The sequence below is a fragment of the Nilaparvata lugens genome, chromosome 6, assembly GCF_014356525.2.
Source record: "Nilaparvata lugens isolate BPH chromosome 6, ASM1435652v1, whole genome shotgun sequence".
NCBI lineage: Eukaryota > Metazoa > Arthropoda > Insecta > Hemiptera > Delphacidae > Nilaparvata > Nilaparvata lugens.
In genome coordinates this window covers 33,672,500-33,694,380 of record NC_052509.1, presented here as the reverse complement: position 1 = coordinate 33,694,380, position 21,881 = coordinate 33,672,500, and the positions used below count along the sequence as shown (strand labels likewise).

At 32.9% G+C, this 21,881-nt stretch overlaps 1 protein-coding gene across 1 annotated transcript in view; it reads right to left on the bottom strand.

The window, feature by feature from the left end:
• Positions 1 to 402: 402 nt before the first annotated feature.
• LOC111052591 (ubiquitin-related modifier 1) overlaps positions 403 to 21,881 on the bottom strand; it is a 44,908-nt gene continuing 23,429 nt past the window's right edge. Inside the window, exons 4-5 of the mRNA XM_022339326.2 lie at positions 1,784 to 1,832; positions 403 to 565 (exon numbers count right to left, since the gene is read on the bottom strand). Coding sequence (XP_022195018.1) covers positions 497 to 565; positions 1,784 to 1,832 — 118 coding nt within the window. The 3' untranslated portion in view covers positions 403 to 496. The remainder of the gene's footprint in view (positions 566 to 1,783; positions 1,833 to 21,881) is intronic.

Genomic DNA, 21,881 nt, shown 5'->3' with positions numbered 1-21,881 from the left:
TATCAAACTTACGTTATTCCTCCATTGTGTATTATCTTCATATATTTTTCTTCAATTTATAATTGAATACCTAGTTTTAATAAAATAAATACTGGTGTTGTAAATATCTTGTTAATTCATTTATCAATGTACAAGCATGAATATTCAAAAAAATTAATTGATTGATACCAATGATGACGATTGAGAGTCGTTTTTTATTTCACTTTATGTATACGATGGGTACTCTTAAACAAACTGGAAAAAGTATTATACTTAGAATATGAAAAGATATTGATCATTTTCAATTTTGAAAGAGTAAAATGGAATGTATGGATATTTGAAGGTATGGAAACGTTTCTGTAAACAAAACTGTAAATGTACATACAGTAAGAAGGAATGTGGAAAATAAATAATACAATAGGATTGGGAAGTTTCCCTTTTATTTCTCTATCGAAATGATGAATAATAAATAGAATTATTAATCACAGTCAAATTATTGTATTATTATAAAAGTCATTCATCCACCATGAAGAGTTGAAATAAACATAACGTTATCATTATTTTGAAGTTTATATTCTAGTTGTCCCTGCAACAAAAATTTCTTATTTAAAAAAGTTTTGCCTTTCACAGTAAGATTTCCACAATTAAACATCTACAGATTTTCTGGTTTTGTAGAAGTTTTTTTTTACTTGAAATTAGAATTAAAATTATTTTTTCGAATTACTCTGAACTTTATGAGTCTTTTTTGTTCACTATATTTTCGTGAAAGAGGAGGAATTATACATATATGGCTCCCATGAAAATGAATCCTGACTAAATTACTGTAACTCTATTACAAGTATCCAATATAATGTAGTTGGAGAGGGTTATATTTTATTGAAGTTTGTAATATTACAAAATATTACTCTTCAAATAAATATGAATAGCTATAATAAATCATACCGAGAGAACAGTATAAATTCAAATTTTACTGCCAAGAATAAAATACAGCATTTGCTCTGTATATATTTTGTATCTCCTTTTGTTTATAAATACTTTTTTATTGATTATATTTTCTCTGTTGATATTTTTTTTATTGTTATATATTTTTTGACTATAAATAATAGTAATAAAAGAGAAAGTTGGAGATAGAATAAATAGTTATCAAGTGGGCAGCCGTTCGCGCCAAAAGAAAAAGGTGGGGGGTTAGGAAAAAGGACGCAGCTCGTCTCTTCTCGACTTGTCTTGATGCTAAATGGTTTCGAGTGTTAAGAGTGCTAAAATGAAGTTCAATCTAATTATAATAAATAAATAATGATAATAAGTAAATTGAGCCTCTTAAAGGCGGATAAGGGATAAGGAATTCATATTTGGCCGGAGATTGATTTATTTAATACTTGTGCTGAAGGAAGCCTGCATTACAGGGGTTTGGTGAGATCAATCTAATTTGTTATTTAAATAATAAGAATAATTATTTGTTTAAGTCTATTCAAAGCTCACATCTTGTTGTGCAAAAAGTATCTGTGACAAATATTGGAAAATCTTGTAATGAAATTTATACTGTAATGCTTTGTTTTTTAATTCCTTTGAAGGCCACAGGATGGGTTCAAGGAAAAAATATAATGATATCAGAAAAACTTGACTTCTTCTTTTTTATTAAATTAAACACTGTGTTTCCTAACAAACCATAGCCATGGTATGTTTTATCTTTAGGCAACAGTGGGTAGAAAGTAGTGATCTAGAGAAGAAAAATCTCGAACAAAAGAGGAGCACCGCAAATTCAAGCTTCAACTAAGAAATTATTTTCAAAAGCAAAAGTACTCACCAATAGCTCCCAGTCAGAGTCGTTCACAAGTACTAATATGCCTGGTCTCCTTCAAAAAATGAAAAGTTTCAATTAATTGGAGGAATAAGTTATAACTCTTTGGAACCATAAAGCTATTGTATATCTTAGTTTTTCTTTTCATACTACAGTGATGAAGTATCACAAAATTATTTTATTCAGCATTGTTAAGTATCATTTTCAAGTCAACTTTTTTAATTATTTTAATGAATAGATAATGTTTGTTTTCTTAATCTGGCTTGGATTATTATTGTTTTTAATTATACTATTTATTGTACTTTATTATATCAGTTATGTAATAGATGGTTGAGTTTAAGAGAGGACCGACTGCCCTCGCTCTCTAGGAGAAATAAAGGCAATCATTCTATTCTATTATTGAGGATTTCTGTTACAATGAAGCTGTGAATCGAATATAATATATAGATTTTCTTTTTTGTATAAGAAGGAATGGATGTGGAAATGAGCATGGGATTATTATAGTAGTATAATCTAATAAATGGGATTTATTCCATTACGGATCTTGAATATTGTACTGTATATAATTGAACGAGCGTCAGCGGGTTCTCACATTTGACTCCCTGAAGGCCAAAGTCGTTGTCCATCTGTTTGTATTTTCTACAATAATTTTAGAAAGAATTGATCAATCAGGTTCAAATTTTGAACACGTATTCTTTGAACCTTTTTACAGGAACAGTTCGTTGGACAACAAAATTGACTCACTCCTTCGTCCCTTTTCAGGATATCTATATTGATGTAGGGGGTCAACCAACAGACCCAATTTATTTTTCACCCAATATTTCGGAATCATGAAAAAGACGTGAAACCACTTCACCCAACCGACACCTCATCTAATAGCCTTTATACCTTCATCTAATAGCCTTTATATGACCAATTTATCGACCAAACTGTGCTGCACTCTAGTGGCTTAGTTCATGGAGTAACAGACTGAAATCCACCTTTTTGAAAATGATAAATTTCGGTGACGTCACTGCTGTTGCAGATTGCAATCCCTTTTTGTTTTTTGTAGAATGTAGATGTACCGTACGTTGTATGGTTCAAGTACCATAAACATAACCTGTAAGCTTTAAGCTTATAACTGTTGTCGCGGTGAGATTCGCCAAACAGCTTTGATAAGCAACTTTCTATAATAATAAGCTAAAAATTACACTACCCACCTTTATTGGCTGTTGAAATAACAACAAAATCTATTATTTAATCATCTATTGAGATCCAGATTCACAAACAGTTGTAAATGGTTTTCGAATAACCTATAACAGCATAATGAATGTTTGTTTACAATAAGGGTTAGTTTCTCGATGCAAACTGAGCCGGCTACCTTATCAGCCAGCTGATAACCGGCATGTCTGTTTCTGGTTGTTGACTGCTTGCTTCGATTTTCAATTTTATTATATTGTTTATTGTACACTCTGACCTGCTGAAAAATCTGCTCATTAATCCCCTATATTTGTTTTGCTTGTTTTCTAGTTTTTATTTGTAAAATTATTTATTTATTCTATATGGCACACCTGTGCACATTTCTTCATTTGTAGCCATCCTATTGGTAGATTTGTTTTTCTGACCAGTGATTGGTCATTAACTGGTCATGTGACCTTTTCTTCCCCAAACCTAGCTTCTTAATTTCGGAGAAGAAGGAAGAAAGAGAGAGATTAACTGAGCATTCCATTGGAGAGTCATTTCTAACTCCTATTTGTTATTTTTTGTCGTTTTAAATGTTTCATTGTTAAATTTATGTAAGAGTGCTGAATTCAATTAATGTAGAATTCCCGTAACATTAGAATTCAATTTGATTGCCAAGTCTCAGTTAAAAAGGAGTTATCAATTATTAAAATCGTGAGTCAAATAATGAAGCCTAATATGATGCCATGCAGCCTGACGAAAGATGCCAGCCATGTAGTGAACAAATCTTCATGAGTGAGTGCGCATATATTATGGGCCCATTCAAAACATCTTCGTCTCAATTTTCCATAGACAAACTGGTATATCGTTTGTAAGAATTCTGACGTTACACTGTCCAAACTTGAGTCGGGCAACCCTTGGGTGAAAGCACTACATGCTCATCCTTAATAAATTTATAAACTTGAAAGAACTCTTTAAAATTCAAATTATATTGTTTATGGGCTTAACCCTTCATTATCAACTTCATTTATTAATTATTGAACAAACAATATTCTTATATGATTTAGTAAATTTAAATAAATGCAACTTGTCATCACATGTTGTTCCTTAGTGACCCTGTGTTCGACCTTGCTTATAGCTTATTTATTTTCTAATATCATTTTCATTTCAGAGGTCAATAGTAACCCATCATCGAGTTACTTGATCCTGAGGAAATATAGTACAATTAATCCTTTGATTAATTGTCAGGAAAATAATCTAGTATACTCTAGACATTTTTTCCTATTTCGTGTGACAAGGGTACTTCCCAAAACAGGAGTTAACCCTTGGATAAGTGCCGTCACCGACAGGAGACAGGTATAACCACCACACGTGGCACCCGAACAGGGACTCAAGGAAGACAGTGGAGCCTACATTACTTGAAAATATTATTCTTTACAGGAGGAACTACAATCTTGAGACAGAAATTAATTTTTATTTCCAGGAATTAGTCTGTATTCAGCGAACTTCAAGCCTACATTATTTATTATTCTTTACAGGAGGATCTGAAATCTGGAGGCAGTAATTAATATATTTTTAATTCAGAAAATGGGTGTATATCCAGCAAACTTTAAGCCTACTGCTTACATTGCTTACTTGTGTTATTTTAAATAAGTTATAACCAAGGTTGAACAAGTTTTATGCATGTAGTGTATAGCCCAAGATTACTCCTGATTTTTATTTTACTGTCATCCTTTAATGAGCAGATTTTTCAAAAAGGTTTTCATAGGTTGTTCTTGTTCAATTATAAATGAACATACCCGAATTAGCACTATTCAAGCTTTATTAAACTTGAAGCAAAAATTTATATTGTTAATGTACGTTTATTATTTATGTTATTTGTTTGTTTAGCACACAATGTGCATAAGTTGGCCGCAAATAACCTACCAATAATTGTCGCGGATAATTTTCTAGTTTCATGCTGTGGTTATTGATTATAATTATTATTTCCCAACTAACCTGCAAGTATAATCCAAACGTACATTTTGCATGACACCCCACCATTTCGTTTTTCAACAATTCACTACAAGATCATCGACCTTTTATATCTTCACTTATTCACTGATTTTGAAACAACTAACATGGCCGATGAACATCACACCACTGCGGTCACGTCGGAGGACGAGACATATTCACCAGAACATCTTCCACGCCCGGTCCTCAGCACTACCTCCATCGACTTCAATCTGGGGGCTGGAGAGAGCCTGTCATCAACACATTTTGGAGAGAGCCGACTCCTACTCGATTCAAGACTGTCATCCCCAGCCGGGACCGTCGCCAACATCGAGGAAGTCCACACCGAAACCGTCGCCGAAATCGAGGAAGGCCACACCGGAGCAGATGCCCGCGCCCGTAAAGAGGATAAGATCAACTCGCCGCATATCAACGATGTCCTTGCAATACCCGGCTCTTACAATATTCTCCTAGATGCCATGAAACAACAAAATGCAGATTTGAAAGCCGAAATGATAACACAAATTTTGCAGATAAAGAAAGATAAGATGAGCAGTATTAGTTTGGAGTTCAAACAACAGAAATCTGGAATTAAAGCTGAATTTAAAAGTGAAATTTCATATTAAAACAAGAGATGAATCAGTTGTCATTGACATTGAATGGACAGGTGATGGTGAGAAAGGAAGATTTACAAAAACAATTGTTGGAAAACATTGAGAATCTACAAGGTGAGATTACAACTAAAGCTACTGAGATCACTACATTCACGCTAGACCAGATAAACAGCGCGAAAGTAGAAACCAATAATAAAGTTCTGAAACAACAGAAGGAAACTAATAATAAATGTGCAGAGTTGGAGAACAGGATGGGAGAAAAATTCACAAAGTCTGATGTTAGGTTGGATAAGGTTGAAAAGCTACAAACAAAGCATACCTCTCAGATAAATCAATTGAAGGTAGACCTTTCTCAAATTAATACCGAGTGCAACGACTCTGATGCTATTCTTGAGTTAAAAAAGCAACTAGCTGAAACACAGGTGGAATGTAACCGAATAAAAAATAGTATGGTAACTTATAATTCAGGCAGTAGTAGTGTAAACATAAACCAACTTATGTCAAGTCTACCAATATTTCATAATTCGCCATCTGGTTTACAAGCACGCTCATTTATAGAACAGATAGAACTTGTCAACTCAATGGCTAATATTCCTTGGCTTGCTTGGAAAATTCAACTGTCAGTAAGCTTGGGGGACCACTAATTTATTTTCGGAGCAGAGTGTCCGAATTCCATTCATTGAATGAGTTTATACAAAAATTTCTTTCTACATTCTGGTCACCAGCGAAGCAGAGAACATTGCTGTCACACATTCTCACTTGCCGGTATGATAAGAACCAGGGTTTAAGTATGACTGGATTCGCAGCACACTTAAAATACCTGAATGGATTACTGGATACTCCATTAGAAAATAACAACTTGGTTGAGATTCTTATAAGTAAGCTACCTTATTCAATCCAGTCTGCAATGAGCACTCATGATTTTGACTCTTATGATAAATTTGAGAATTGTTTATGGAGGCTACAGAATATTGATAGTCAACTGGGCCACAACAGTTTTGTTAAAAGGAGTGATAGGTTAGGTGCAAACAACAACTACTTGGAAGGGACTCGTAGCCAAGCTGGTCATGGAAATTGGATCATTGAAATGTGTTGTATAAATTAATTGGAGATAGGAACAGTTTTGCGGTTGATCATTTTCACAAGTGATGGTACTTCTTGTGATAAATAAACTGTGCCAGAACATGGCAATTGGACCGATTGCTACGAATTTATTCTATTTTATTAGGTGGAATTATATAAATAACCTCATTTTAAAACTCCATTGCATTATCCTATTTCAACATTGCTGAAGCTACAGTGTACTTTCTGCCAGTAAAATACTGTTGTCTGGAATTGGTTTAAAACCTATAAATCATAGTTAATTTATTTGTTATTTTCTATTTCAGAAAAACTGCAGGGCATCCGCACAGCTCTTCGTTCATATATCATTTATTGTTCATCCATCTGTAGAACAAATACCTAACCAATTCAAAAATTACTAATCAGCATGTCCATTCGGTTAACACTTACTACAGATTGTATTCTTGTTCTTATAGAATATTTTTCAATGGAATTGATTTTTTTTATATGATAGATAATATTGTATACAAGTAGTCGAGTATATAGGGTTTCTCATTGCAATGGTTGCAAAGACGCTGATAAAGCTATTGTGAGGTAGATTCCTCTTGAAAAGAAGTTACTCTCTCACTATATTAAAATTCGTCAAAATCAAAGTCTATTTCAGATCAAGTTATCTAGTTCACGCAGTTCAATAGCCTGAAAAATGAAACAGGAACAATATCATATCGAACTCTCAATATTTTCAATATCACAGTAACTTATTCTAGCATGAAATGTATATTCTTCCCTGACTTTGGCCCCCCGCAAAGTAGGCCCACGCTAATCCACTAAAAGCAGCCCACACCGTGGCATGTTTTGTAGGCCATTACCATAGAATTATTCATAATCAATCAGCTGACAAGTGGATTATTCATTGCATGTATTACACACATGTCTGGAGAAGCTTAGCAATGGTTTAAAAACATCCCAAGGCGTGTGTTGCTTTTCGTTGATTAGCGTGGGTCTACTTTGCGGCGGGCCTTTATTTGTGATTGGTCTGAGAACATAATTTGTTATTTACCTCATTTCAAATAAAATTTTCTTGAAATTTTGTTTTTGTGTCATCTCATTTCTAGGAAATAATAAAAAATATTAATAAGTTGTTAGCTACTCAGTTTTTCATTTGAGAGAATATCCTGTTATGTAGTCGTTCACGACAAATAATTGAAGCTACTGATTTATTTATTCAAATTACTGATACAAAAACATATAATTGTAAATATTGAAAATTTAATGATAAATCTGAAAGGTATAATAACACTGATTGGATGAGATAATTCATAATATTAATTCATAAATCACTCACTTCGCTCGGTCAACTAACTATATGCATAGCAATGACATTAGTCAAATAGTTTCCAGCTATTTGAGTCAACCATCCTAGCTAAGCTAGTCTTAATTTTTTATTAGGAATATAGCAGTCAGACATTTGCAGTTAGCTTCCTTCAATGTCTGCCCGTTCACGCACCGAAAAACAAGGGATCGACTTGTCAGACCACTTCTGTAGATCTATTAAGAAGTGATGTAGTGGAGATAGCGCCGCCTCAAACTCTACCAGTTACAGCATGCAGTATGTGGATGGAGCTAGATAAAGTACTTGGCAAAGGAGAGTCAATTGCAATGCAATTGAATGTTACACTTATACTAGTGCTCTAATTGATAATAATCAAGAGTATTTAGAGTGAATTTCGTGTAGTATCCAAGTCTGAATATTCAACAAATTTAATTGTGCATTTGCAAAATCAACTTACAAAATTCATCAATTTTTTAGTAGTCTATTTCAGATTTGCAATTTATTTTCTCTACATTTTTAGCATTTCTTCTTACCTCTTCAAACATGAAACAGTTTTTCCAAATATAGGTAGTATATGTTCCCCTGTGCAGGTGAAAACTACGCCCGGTGATCATAACTGGGGAATTTTGAGGGAGCCCTGGAAAAAGCTGCTGTTGTTCAAGGATATGAGCTGCAGCTACGGCTGTCTCATTTTGCAAACACAAACAAGGAACTAAATAAACTAATAGTCAACTAGAACGATATAAGCTACAGAGGTAAAAGATGACAAAATAATAGATAGTAAAAGTACCGTAACAACGATAACTAATTTTGAAGTGATATCTGTAGTTTTCTGCTATCTCTGTGTCCCAACTCACTAGACCTCTCTGTTTAGCTCATAATAATTATTATTATCATTGTACTATTCCCTCATCCCTTATATATTTTTCGACTTATACAATATCAAGCTAATGTTTGTGGCTGATCCGACCACAAAAAAATATTAAATTCCATTTGGGGAGTGAGGACTCATACCCATATCCCCCTCCCACAGGATACGCCACTGATTGTGGCATTGTTGAAGGAACCTGTATCTAGCCATTCATCAGCTCTATACCATAGAAGAAAAGGTTGAAACACACCTCAGATGGCCGTGTCTATTTCTATAAGGTAGGGTTTCAATATTTTTCATGATGCAGTACCAATATTCTCACATTTGAAAAACAAATTCAATAGGTGATTGAAAATGAAATGAAAAATGTTTAAATGAATTGAATAATGCCAAAGAAATTATAATATTCTTGATTAAAAAAAAATTATTCTAAAATAGTTTAGAAATATTTTTATCAGATGGAAGATTATCACGAAACTGGATAAATTATCATATGGGATCAAATTCAAACGTGAACTGACTTTATTAACTTATTAAGTGAGTTTGATCTTGGAGAGAACAAACAACAGTTTTTAAGAGTAAATTATGATTCAACTGTGAATTGTGATTCAACTGAATCAACTAGAAACAGGTGACATCAGATTGTGGATGAGAAAAACTGCGTGAGGTCTACTGTTCACAGAACTATTAGTAATTCTATGTTACACAATCATATATTACTACAGTACATAATTATTATACTGTATGGTACAAGAAACAATAATGTATGGTACCTCTGTAATTAAAATAATCTTAATTATTGTGTTGGAGCTACCAAACTTATAATTTTGACAAAAATAAGAGCGAGTCAAATGATTTTTCATATGCCTCTGTGTATGGTCTTGGTATCACAGTTTTTACGGGTCACGGGTATTCCGCAATCTTTGAGAATTTATATTAATCACCAAATTAATTACCACTTTTCAAATATGTCTTGAACAAAACACAATCAGTTGAGAAAAAAGGGGTTGAGCATGTTCTCGACTTCCTTTGAACAGCATTACTGTAACTAACTTTTTACTTTCTTTGCCCTATTACCATAGGTAAGGAAAGTAATGCTTTCCGAAAAAATTAAGGTACGCCAATTCCCAAATTTCTATACATTTCAAGGTCCCCTGAGTCCAAAAAAGTTGTTTTTGGGTATTGGTCTGTATGTGTGTGTGTGTGTGTGTGTGTGTGTGTGTGTGTGTGTGTGTGTGTGTGTGTGTGTGGTGTGTGTGTATGAGTGTATGTGCGTCTGTGTACACGATATCTCATCTCCCAATTAACGGAATGACTTGAAATTTGGAACTTAAGGTCCTTACACTATAAGGATCCGACACAAACAGTTTCGATCTGATGCAATTCAAGATGGTGGCTGAAATAGCGAAAATGTTGTCAAAAACAGGGTTTCTTCAATTGCAAACTTTTGGCAACTGTTGATTCTATCAAATCATTCACTATGAAGAGATAGCAGACCTCATGTGTCTCTAGCGTTATTGTCCTGTCACCAGCTGGCTTAGATCTTTGAATAGTAGACTTGAGATGCGCGTGAACACTAGCATAAGGTGATCAAATTTCATAACAGCAAGGAAAGTTGTGTGAGTGCGCCACACCAGATTTTTTGTGTAAACACACTGTTTCTGTGAAACAGTGGTTTCACAGATGAATAATAAGTACCTCCCCATAATGTAACCCCTTACTGCAATTTAGAGTTTACTAAGGCGGGATGCACACCGGAGAAACGCATTTTGTGAAGCCCTCTTCCATGAAACTTTTCTCATGCAATAGAAAGAAGAATAAAAATCTCAGTACCCTTTTTGAATTACTTAACACAACATGTTTCGGACATTGATGCCATTTTCAAGTGATAAGAAGTAAATAAATAAATACTGCTGGAAGATTCTTATTTTGATCAAATGTTAGTGTATTCATATGATTATATGAACTAAAACTATAAATTGTTGATTTAAATTCGCATGATTCTATCAAAAATGGGGTTATTGGTGTGTAATTGGATTAATTTTATTATTTTATCTCTATTATTTATTATTATTTAATAATCCTATGAAGAAAAATATAATTTATTGGCACAGATATGTTGATGATAAAATATGTCTGTATAATAATGAAGATAAAACACATGAAGATTTTTAATTATATTTACATTCAATATCACCTTCTATAAAATTTACGATGGAAGCTTAAGAACATGAAATAAATTTTCTTGATTTAACGATTAGTATGAAAGATAACAAACATGATTTCAGCATTTATAGAAAACCTACACATACAGATTGTATAATTCCTAGAGATTCAAATCATCCTTGGCAACAAAAAATTTCAACTTTCAATTCAATGATATACAGGCTAATAAATATTCCCATGTCAAAAGATAATTACAGAAAAGAGAAGAAAATAATAAAATATATGGCAATAACAAATGGATATAATACCAAAACTATTGATAGAATGATTTACAAACAAAAAGAAAAAGTAATACAGAATAGAACTCAAAATAATCAAGGAAATGTAGGAAATAAAGAATATATTTGTGTTTCATATAACACAATATTTAATAAAGCTATAAGAAAAACCTTTACAAAACATAAATTCATTTTAGGTTATAGGACAACAAATAATGCATTCGAGCTTATAAAAAATAAATCAAATTTAAATGTACAGCAAGATGAGTTTAAAAAATCTGGAATCTATGAACTTGAATGTAGTGATTGCAACAAATTCTATATTGGACAAAAGGGTAGAAATTTCCATATCAGGTTCCGAGAACATATCCAAGCACTAAAATCTAAAAATTATACACAAAAGTTGGCATTTGCTGAACACTTGATAGATTCAGGCCATAATTTTACAGATATAAATTCCAATATGAAAATACTAAATTATGGTAATAAAACAGGAAACACATGACATAGATAGATTAAAAACACTAAGAAACTTAAATATTATTGTTTGACTCCCAGATTTATTAATTGTTAGGTTATTTAGACTCCCAGTTTATTAGGGACTCCCAGAGTCCCTACATGGTTGAAGAAGACAGCACAGCTCGTCGAAAATTTCCAAACAATAATTTAAGTTTCTAAATTGCAAAAACCAGTTTTTAGCTGAGCGCAAGAGATAATCCCGATCTCAGCAATCGCCCCAGTGTTTAATCTATCCATGTTGTGTGTTTCCTGTTTCAATTAATATTATAAAACTGTAAAGTGTTTCTATATTTGCATAAATATATATATATATATATAATATATATATATATATTATATATATATATATATATATATATATATATATATATATATATATGCATTTTACATTTATGAGTGCATTTTCCAATTCTTAACATTTCCAATGCTTTTGTAATAAAATAAGAAAAGTAGTTCAAGACTACTATAAATTGTAAAAGATTCTACAAATTCAAGCTCAGTTGCAAGTTCTCATCTCATATCGCATCAGTCTCTATTTATAGGCTGTTTATCAACACAAAAATTTTAAAATAGAATCTATTCATACCGTATCTATTTTTTTCTATCATTACAGAACTAGAGTTGAATATCATCACCATTTGTGAATTATTACGGATGACAAAAGGCAGAACGTTCTTTTATTGTAGAGTTTTTTTAGAACGTTCTGTTATTTCTCCTCACTAACTCCTGTAATTTATTACAAGTTTTGCTAGAAATCCTATAAAATTAAATTTGAGCGAGAATCTAACCACTTTTTCCCCTTGATAACGTTTACAAATATTTGTGAAGATTCTTTATTATTATTAAATAATTGTTGGGAATGAATATACACACATAGGCGATATAGTTTTTGAAATGTCTTTAGATTTCTTGTTTCTATTAAAGAGTTCCAGGCAATCTACAAGTTCTTCACAAATTAATTAACTTATATGAAGTTGAACACAGTAGTGCTCCTTTATTTTTTTAAAATTTATTGTATCATAAATTCTATTTCAAGCGTAGATTCGAAGGTCATAGGAGTAATATGAGAAAAATATGGGCGTTTGTTAATGGCCTGTTGGGAACCGTTAGGAGTAAGTCGATAGAAAATATAATTATGAAGCATATGTCTCGTATAAAAACACTAAAACACAAGATATAGCAAATGAGTTCGCTCAGAGTTTCTATTTTAATGTTCAAGATATTATTCATTCTTGCGGATTTAAGTTTTCGTTAGGTGATGTAGAAGATTTCTCTATCAATTATTGTAGTTTCTATTTACCTTTAGTATCAGCGCAATTTGTGAGTAGAGAACTGGCAAAAATTGATGGAAATAAATCACCTGGTTTTGATAATATAAGCTTAAAAGATATATTGTTCTTGAAGGATGACATGGTTTCATTTTTACAATTGCTTATGAATAAAATTAACACATCCAAAGTATACCTGACCTTATGAAAGCTTCTGTTGTTCGACCCATCCATAAAAATGGTGAATCTCTAATTCTAAGAATTTTGGGCCAATTGCCATATTAGCAATTTTTGAAAAAAAAAAAAAAATCGAAAAATATATTGCCGAGAGGATGAATTTATTCCTGCATAAGCATAATATCATCAATGATTTTCAATATAGTTTTATGAAAGGGTTAGATACAAATGAATTGTTGTCAAATTTTTCTAATTATATATATGGTAACTTGAAGGATAATGTTCATAACCTTTGTCTTCTTATAGATTTTTCAAAAGCATTCGACACTATAGATCATAAAATTTTATTACAAAAGCTATCTAGTGTTGGTATAAGAGGACCTGTACTCAGGTTATTTGAAAGTTATCTGGAGAATAGAAAATTTGTTGTTAAAATTGGGAACTATTTGAGTCAATAGAGGACTTCAAATGTGGAAGTGCCTCAAGGATCAGTCCTGGGACCTTTGCTGTTTTTACTTTACACAAATGACTTACCTAGATATTTGATTCACTGTAAGATTTTTATGTTTGCAGATGATGCAATTGTTGCAAATGATGATTTTGTTGATTTTCTCTCATAAATCGTTAGATGTGGCCGAAACCCGGTTACAACATGATACCAATACTCTAGCTGAATGGTCTCATAATAATTATTGTTTAAATATAAATGTAACCAAAACCAAGGTGCTACATATAAACTCATCCTACATGAAAAGAATTAGGGAACCCAAAATTAAGCACCATTGCTGTGAATGTTTCCAACTGCAGGAGCAAGATATTTTCATATGTACAAGAGATTGTCAGTTTATATCGAATTGTATAAATTATAAGTATTTAGGAGTAACAGTTGACAGTCATTTTCGTTTGGATATCCATATAAAAAATGTTTGTAATAGACTCAAACAGGTATTGGCCAAAATGTATTATATTAAAGATTTAATACCTAATAAAGTGAAGAGGATGATATATATAGCCTTTGGATTGCAAGGGTGGGGACTTGCTAGCAATGTTTATCTTAGGAGAATATCTTCGGTACTGAGAAAGATTTTACGTTTGGTCAGCAATTTTCAGGGAGATATTTCATATGATAACCTTTTGAACAGATGCAAGGTTTTGAATATAAAAGGTATATTTCTGTTTACTTTGATTTTAGAAAATTACTTCTGCAAAAAATATTTAGTTATGAAAGTTAATCGATATTATTTAAGGAATTAGAGGTATGTTGTACCATTTACTTTGAATAATTTAGCCAGAAACACCTTAATCTACATTGTACCATGAACTTTCAATGATTTACCCGATAATTGTGCTGAGTTTGTTAATATGCGCCTGTTGAAAAGGAATTTAAAGATTTGGTTGAATAATATATTACACTTTAGATCTAACATAATGTAACTTATTATTAATGTATTGTATTGTTGTAATTCATTCTGTTCCATTTTTTGTATGTAAGTCCAGGTTGACTTTATATTATAACACTCTTTAGATTTTTGAGAGCTGAGCCAACAATTAATTAATTAATATCATGATAATTTTAACTGTTAAGTAAATTCTGTAAGTAAATTTAACAGTGTAATAAACTGATAAGTGAATTTAACTGTTAAGTAAGAATAAAGTTCACTGATATATGTATAATCATATTTGAATTTACATGTTTTGTATAATAGTACCTTGTCAAGCAGCCTCTTTGAGGTTCGCTTAAGGTAGCTTATTTATTCAATAAACGCTTTTTCTATTCTATTCTATTCCAGTGTTAGGCCAACAGAATTTTTATAAGATTTTACATGATGATAGTTGGTTATTTGCACGTGAATAATATTTTTCTGCTAATAAAAATAACAGGAATTTGGCAAAATTGTTGTATTTATTTCCAATCTTTTCCGAATTCCATTGTTTATAAAGTGCAGGCATCCCCCCTTCCATATTAGATGAATAATGGTAATAATAGCCTATCTATGTGAAATATGAAAATGTTAATTCTAATTCGAACAGCAGTTTTATCATCATTATGTTTGCAGTGGAAGCAACAGGAAATATACAATCAGACTATCAGTTATGTATGGAAATGTACAGAGTTAATGAGAATAACTATGAAACTCAAAACGTTAAAAAATAAATTGAAATCAGTGTGACTGATTGTAAACATCCTTTTATGAAATTGCACCCATGTATTGGGGAAAGCACTCACTGACACATAATCATAAATGGTTGACAAGATTTTAACAGATGTGCCTTCCCCAAAGCAAATGCAGTGTATTTTTTTCTCTGTGTTTATCATCTAAAATTGTCAAAACTTTGGTCTGCCTGTGTGCTGATCCAAATTACTCAAACTTCATTTAGATCAATGGGTACACATCCATATCTGGTCTTTGGTTCTGGTTTTAAAGATTACAATACAACAGTTCTTGAGCGAGTTCTCCAACCCAGGGGTCTTTAAATAATATATGAATATCATATATTATAATAGTGTCTCTGGTGTAGGCCTACATATTATCGAAACTGAAATAATTATCAATAGTACATCAAAATATCAAATTACACATCTGTTCAGAACCTAAAATGTTCTGTTTGATAATGTTTGGAAGTTGAAAGTTTCTGATATTTTTTTAATTGAGATAAAGGAAAAATTGTATCATCATTGTTATCATCATTCCATTTTTAAATATCAATAGTACACAGATACGGAACTGTCCCCCATAGTTTATTTCAAAACAACTTTATTTATGATTTTGAAATACTTTTCCCATTATTAAGAAAAGAATAGTGATAAAACTGATAAATAGAATCTATTATTATAATCTGATTATAGTTGATCTACAATAACAGTGACGTCACCGAAATATGTCATTTTCAAAGTGGTGGATTTCAGTCTGTTACTTCATGAACTAAGCCACTAGAGTGCAGCACAGTTTGGTCGATGAATTGGTCGTATAGGGTGAGTTGGTGTTTGGGTATAAAGGCTATTAGATGAAGTGGTTAGTATAGAGTTCAGTGCTTTTTCACGATCCCAAAATATTGGGTGAAATTGTAGATTAGGTGAAAAATAAATTGGGTCTGCTGGTAGCCACCCTTGATGTAGGCTAGCCCCAAGGCGGATAAAGAAAGGTCTCTTTCTCTATTCGCCTTGGGCTAGCCCTAGGTGGACATCATGTGAGCACGGTTGTCAAGGTGACTGTTTTAGCAACAAACTGTTTACAAGTAAATAACTAGTTGGAGTATTATAAAGCTGCATTTACACCGGAGTTAATAACACGAGTTATCACAAAAAGTTATTAACTTGACTGAATCGTCAAAAATTTCTCTTGACAAAAGTTAATAACTCTTGTTTCTAACAGAAAATTCCTTGTTATTAACAAGATCTTGTTATCAATATAATTGACTTCTATATGATTTCATTTAACGAGACTATTCATAAATGATTTAACAGCCGGAATAAAAAGCAAAAAATTGTCTTCAAATTTGAATTGAAACATGTGTGTGATCATTAAAATAATGATCTTCATCTGATCTAATGTGGATAAATTATAATGCGTTTAAACCAGAGTTTAAAACAAAAGTTTTCAACATAAGTTAGTAACATTTTCTATTGGCTGCTAGTTTTGTGATCAACAGAAGTTAATAACTTAGTCACGTGTTTTGTCTGCAGCTGTAGTTATTAGGGAACAGCTGTAGTTGTAGGGAAAAGTAAATATCAGGCACGGCCCTAGGGACTTTGCCGCCCTGGGCGAGATCGGCAACTGCCGCCCCCCCCCGCAATTATCCCGTCTTTAATTGTTAATCCCGGGTTCCACCCCTCCTTGAGCGATCGCCTAACGCCGGTTACACATTGGGCGGTTTCTGCCGGGGCGGTAATTTCGCCGTTGCCGCCGTTCGAGCAGTAGTCTATGGACTTGAATGGAAGCTTACCCACTGGGCGGCAGAAAGGCCGCGCGGCTATATTGCCGTTGGCGGCAGCTGTGTAGCCGTCCACTGCCACTGCGGCTAGCGGTGTTTTTGCCGCTCTTGTCTACGCAGTGGCGTACGTAACCAAATGGGCGTTAACACATTTGGCGGTTGTCTACCGTCGCCGCTGATCAGTCGTCTTTCCCAGTTGCTCCAAGTCAGAGGTCTTTGAAAATCAGCCTTTTAATTTGTGTCTTATTGTAAAGTTTGTAAGTTGTTTATAACATTTATTCATTGTTTTAAGTGCTTGTGGTTGACGAGTGTGAGAAAATAAGTAAGTTAATAGACAATGAGTTGTTAATAATATCAATTGTAACAGAGGCCAGTTTTGTGGGACAAAACCCTCGACATATTTAAGGATCGAGATGCAACAAGGAATGCGTGGAAGGAAGTGTGTATGGAGATTAGGGGGGATTTTGAAACTCTGGATGACAAGGAAAAAACTGTAATATGTTGTATATCGCTGACGAGTTAATAAAAACGTTCATTTCAATGAATCCAAACAAGGCTATTTCTCTGCTGTCTTCTTTTCCTTTGACGGTACAACAAAATTGGTAAAAGTTGTTGTCTTTCCATTTTGAGTTAAACACTTGATAATATATACTTTTGAAAAATGTGTAAAATACAATTAACTGAACACTCATAAAACAGAGAAGTCACTACACATTTGCGATGAAGAACTACAAGAATTATTTTGGCTACTGATCATATGTGGCGGTAATTTTGCCGCTCGATGTTTGGCGGTATTTTTTCCGCTGAATGTGTAAGCTCGACTTTTTTTCGAGGCGGCGACGACAGTTTCGCCGCCGCGGCAGAAACCGCCCAGTGTGTAACCAGCGTTACTATTGTGTATCCGCTGTGATGCGACACCACAGAGTCTCAGTAAACTCTAAAAAATTATTTTTAACAATATTTATTGGCATTATTTAAACAAATATTTGACAAATATAAATATTGGGGAACAGTGGAGTCCAGTCAATTATAGACATAAAAATGGGGGTTTTCTTGCAATTTATATCGTAGTTCTGATTTTTAATATTTTATTTGGATACATTAGAGAGGTTCAGAACCAAATTCTTCATGTAAAATTCCCTTGTGCTGATACAGAGTGGCCCAAAAACCTCGTATTTTAGGTCCATTTTCCAGTTTTCAGCTATTTCCGGTAAAATCAGTGATCGGACAGAAAAAATTGCTCCTGCCTTTTTTACGATCATAAAATTCTGAATGAAATGAGATCATTCGGAACTCTCTATCTCCAATGAGTACTGAGTTATGATTTTTCAAATATGAGTGATATTTTAAGAAAAAAAATCAATTTTGATCATATTTAGTATTTGATCAACAATATATCCCGATTACAATCTAGATGTAAATTCAAAATCCCTCTGAGCGTAATTTTGTGCTCTAAAATCTGAGACTAGGTAGAGCGCTCTATCTCATATAGATTTCCAGGTACACCTGACAACAATGCTCATTGTATTGTGAAAAACACCTCATTTTTAGCTTCAACCATCATCACCATCTATATTGTCCTCACAGTGATATTTCACACAATGATATAAGCTCATGAGATTATGCTCTATGAGAATCACCCGTTAGTTGCACTTCATTTCAGTATTTCCTAGTGGAGAGGCGCGCGAAGACACGATCAAGGATCGCTTAAGGATCAAGCTATCAAAATGAAAAAGTTTTCTTAGGAAAACATTTTTTTTTCAATCATAACTTTCTGAGACATGAGCGCCTAAAGTTTAAATTTTTGGGACAGAACATTTCAAATTCGGTACGAGATGAATCCATGAAATTCAAAGGATAAATTATTCTTCATGGTATTTTTGATTTAATAAAACAAAAATTTTCTGAAAATATTAATTTTTGAGAAAGTTATTCTGACATTTAAAGTCTGACATTTGCATGGGGAAATTCCTTCACCAATTCTTCAAGATCTGGGGACTGAACCATTTTATGTTCGCTAGACCACTCACGTTCCTGGGACATTGTTGATCTTAGAAAAGTCTTCATTAGCTCGAGGTTGAAAAGCTTCTTATATAATTTTACCATTCACATTTGATATTATGAATTTATAATTTATTTGTATTTTAAAATTTTCCGTTCCTTTAAATTTGTCGCCCCCAAAACCTGCCGCCCTGGGCGGCCGCCCGGTCCGCCCACCCCTGGGGCCGGGCCTGGTAAATATTGTCACTAAGGGGTTTTTCTATAATATAATTCGATTTACACTCAGCGAAACAACAATTTCCAGGCATGTTCAATTAAAACTGTTCATAGGCCTACTCATTGTAGCATGTTGTTATAAAGCTAAATGTTGAGTTACCGATGATAAACAAAAATTAATTTAGGCTGCGGTTGATTATTATAAAATTATTGTTGATTAAAACACTTTGAACACTGAATACACTCAACACTCACTATACATTTTGAATTCTTAAAACTTTACTATTCACAACTTGAATTTATTGAACACTTACTAAACAATTTGAATACTAAAAAAATCTAATTTGAATTACTATTGCATATTAAATAATTATAAAATGATAATTGATCAATTATAAAACTCGTAAATATTATAAAGCCCATGACATTTGTAAACAAACTTCACTTAACTACAACTTAATACTAAAAACTGATGACAACATATCAGTGTCAGCTGATTTGAGACCCCACCAAATATCGGCGCCATTTTACCTAAATTTCCACACAGGCGCAGGTCCGGTATTTAGGAGGTCCTGCCCAAAGACCTTAAAGATGCATCTTTAGGGTCTTTGGTCCTCTTTAAGGTCTTTGGTCCTGCTTATACATTGCATCAGGAAAACGAAGTTTCAAAACTATGTTTTTTCTAAACAGATGTTTTTGAGATAATTTCTTTGATGCAGCTGTTTCACATTCACCATATTATTATACAGAGTTTATGAAAATGAAACTATTTATTATCAAAACAATACTATTATTATATTTATAATAAAAATATTATTGAGGCTAAGTGGTATCAGGTAGAAAGCCATAATAGAACAGATGTTCCTTTTTTAATTTTGATCATATGATTTGGTTATTTTTAATGAAATTGAATGTACCAATAATGAAATTTGAACATTAATTTCTGGAAAATCTAGAAGGAAAATTTAAATTTGGGCTTCGAGGTGCACGAGATAGATATTTTTAGAATTTATGTGCAAAATTTAGAGATCTAAATCATTCCTGTTTTTCCAGTATGCAATCCACAAGATGACATGTTTTGATGCGAACAAACGAACAAATACAATTCTACTCTCTCTTATTATATTGTTGTAAATGTCAAATCAAATCAAATCAAATTTTTATTCTCACAATTTACAAATAATACAGTACAGTTACAGTACATTTATATATACCCTTACGTTATGAGAGACTCACATGTAGGCAAAAGCCTGTGTTTGTGAGGGCCTGGCGTAATTCGCTGAATTTAAAATCGATAAACTAAATTATGAAAAATTGATATTATATTGAACTAAATTGAGAAAAATACAGATTGAAAAAAAAGATATGAGTAAATGTTGATGTGCTTTTGTAATTAACACTTTATTTATTAAAAGTTTACATTGAACAAGATGAAAATAAAAAAAACATCATCTTTTAACATCTCTCATAAAACTCCAACTAGTTATTTACTTGTAAACAGTTTGTTGCTAAAACAGTCACCTTGACAACCGTGCTCACATGATATCCACGTAGGGCTAGCCTACATCACTATCCCTTCCTTAGGGATATTGGTCTCCAATATCCAGATTTCCCTGATAAGGTGCTAGACGATTAATGTGTACAACCTTTGGTTTGGTTTTCTCTTCAGTTTTCTTAATCCTGTACACAATTATCCTCCTCACAATGCAGTACAGGTTTTCCCTTGCTCCTTCTAACTTTGAGCAAACATTTTTTCAATTGCCAAATTCAATTCTTGGCCAAATAACAAATAATTTGGATTCTCCTGATTTCCAATGAATCTTGAACAATTAGGTATAGCAGCATGTGATCCTCAACCAAGTCCTTGTGGGATCCATCGCATCCCCCCAACAATTTCTCAAACCTCTAAATTGAACAATACTCTGCTCAGCTAAACCTCAGGACTGATACACTTCCTCCCTGCCAGACAGCCATGCTTCTGCAGTTCCGGACAGCTGTGCTTCCACTCAGCTACATGCTGAGGACTGAGGAGTTCCATTCAAGCTAGTGACATCCTCACTTGCTCCTGTTCTTCTCACTTATGCATACCCTAATGCATGTTGTAACCACACACCATATGTGTGACTTCCTTGAAGCACCAAACAATGCTGCTTCCGACGGTCTGTTGCTTCCAACTATTTATCTGATACTCTAGGTCGAGAGATAGATATACCCTTCTTATCTTGGAATTGTCATTGAATAACTTTTAATATTTAAGATCATTTCACAATCAGTCAGATCATTCTCAATTAATGTATTTGAATAGAATCATTCTTCAACAGAAAGTAATTTAAATCCATAAAATCTTGTTTTAAAATTTATAAAAATTTTCAAATCAGTCAGACCAGGTTTCAAGAGCATTAACTCCAATCGCCTGTACCTGTAACTTTTATCTTGTAAACCTCTTCACGTGATCAGATTCCCCTGTAAGTAAATCTCTATAGCTTGTGGCACACTAACAATGTTATACATAT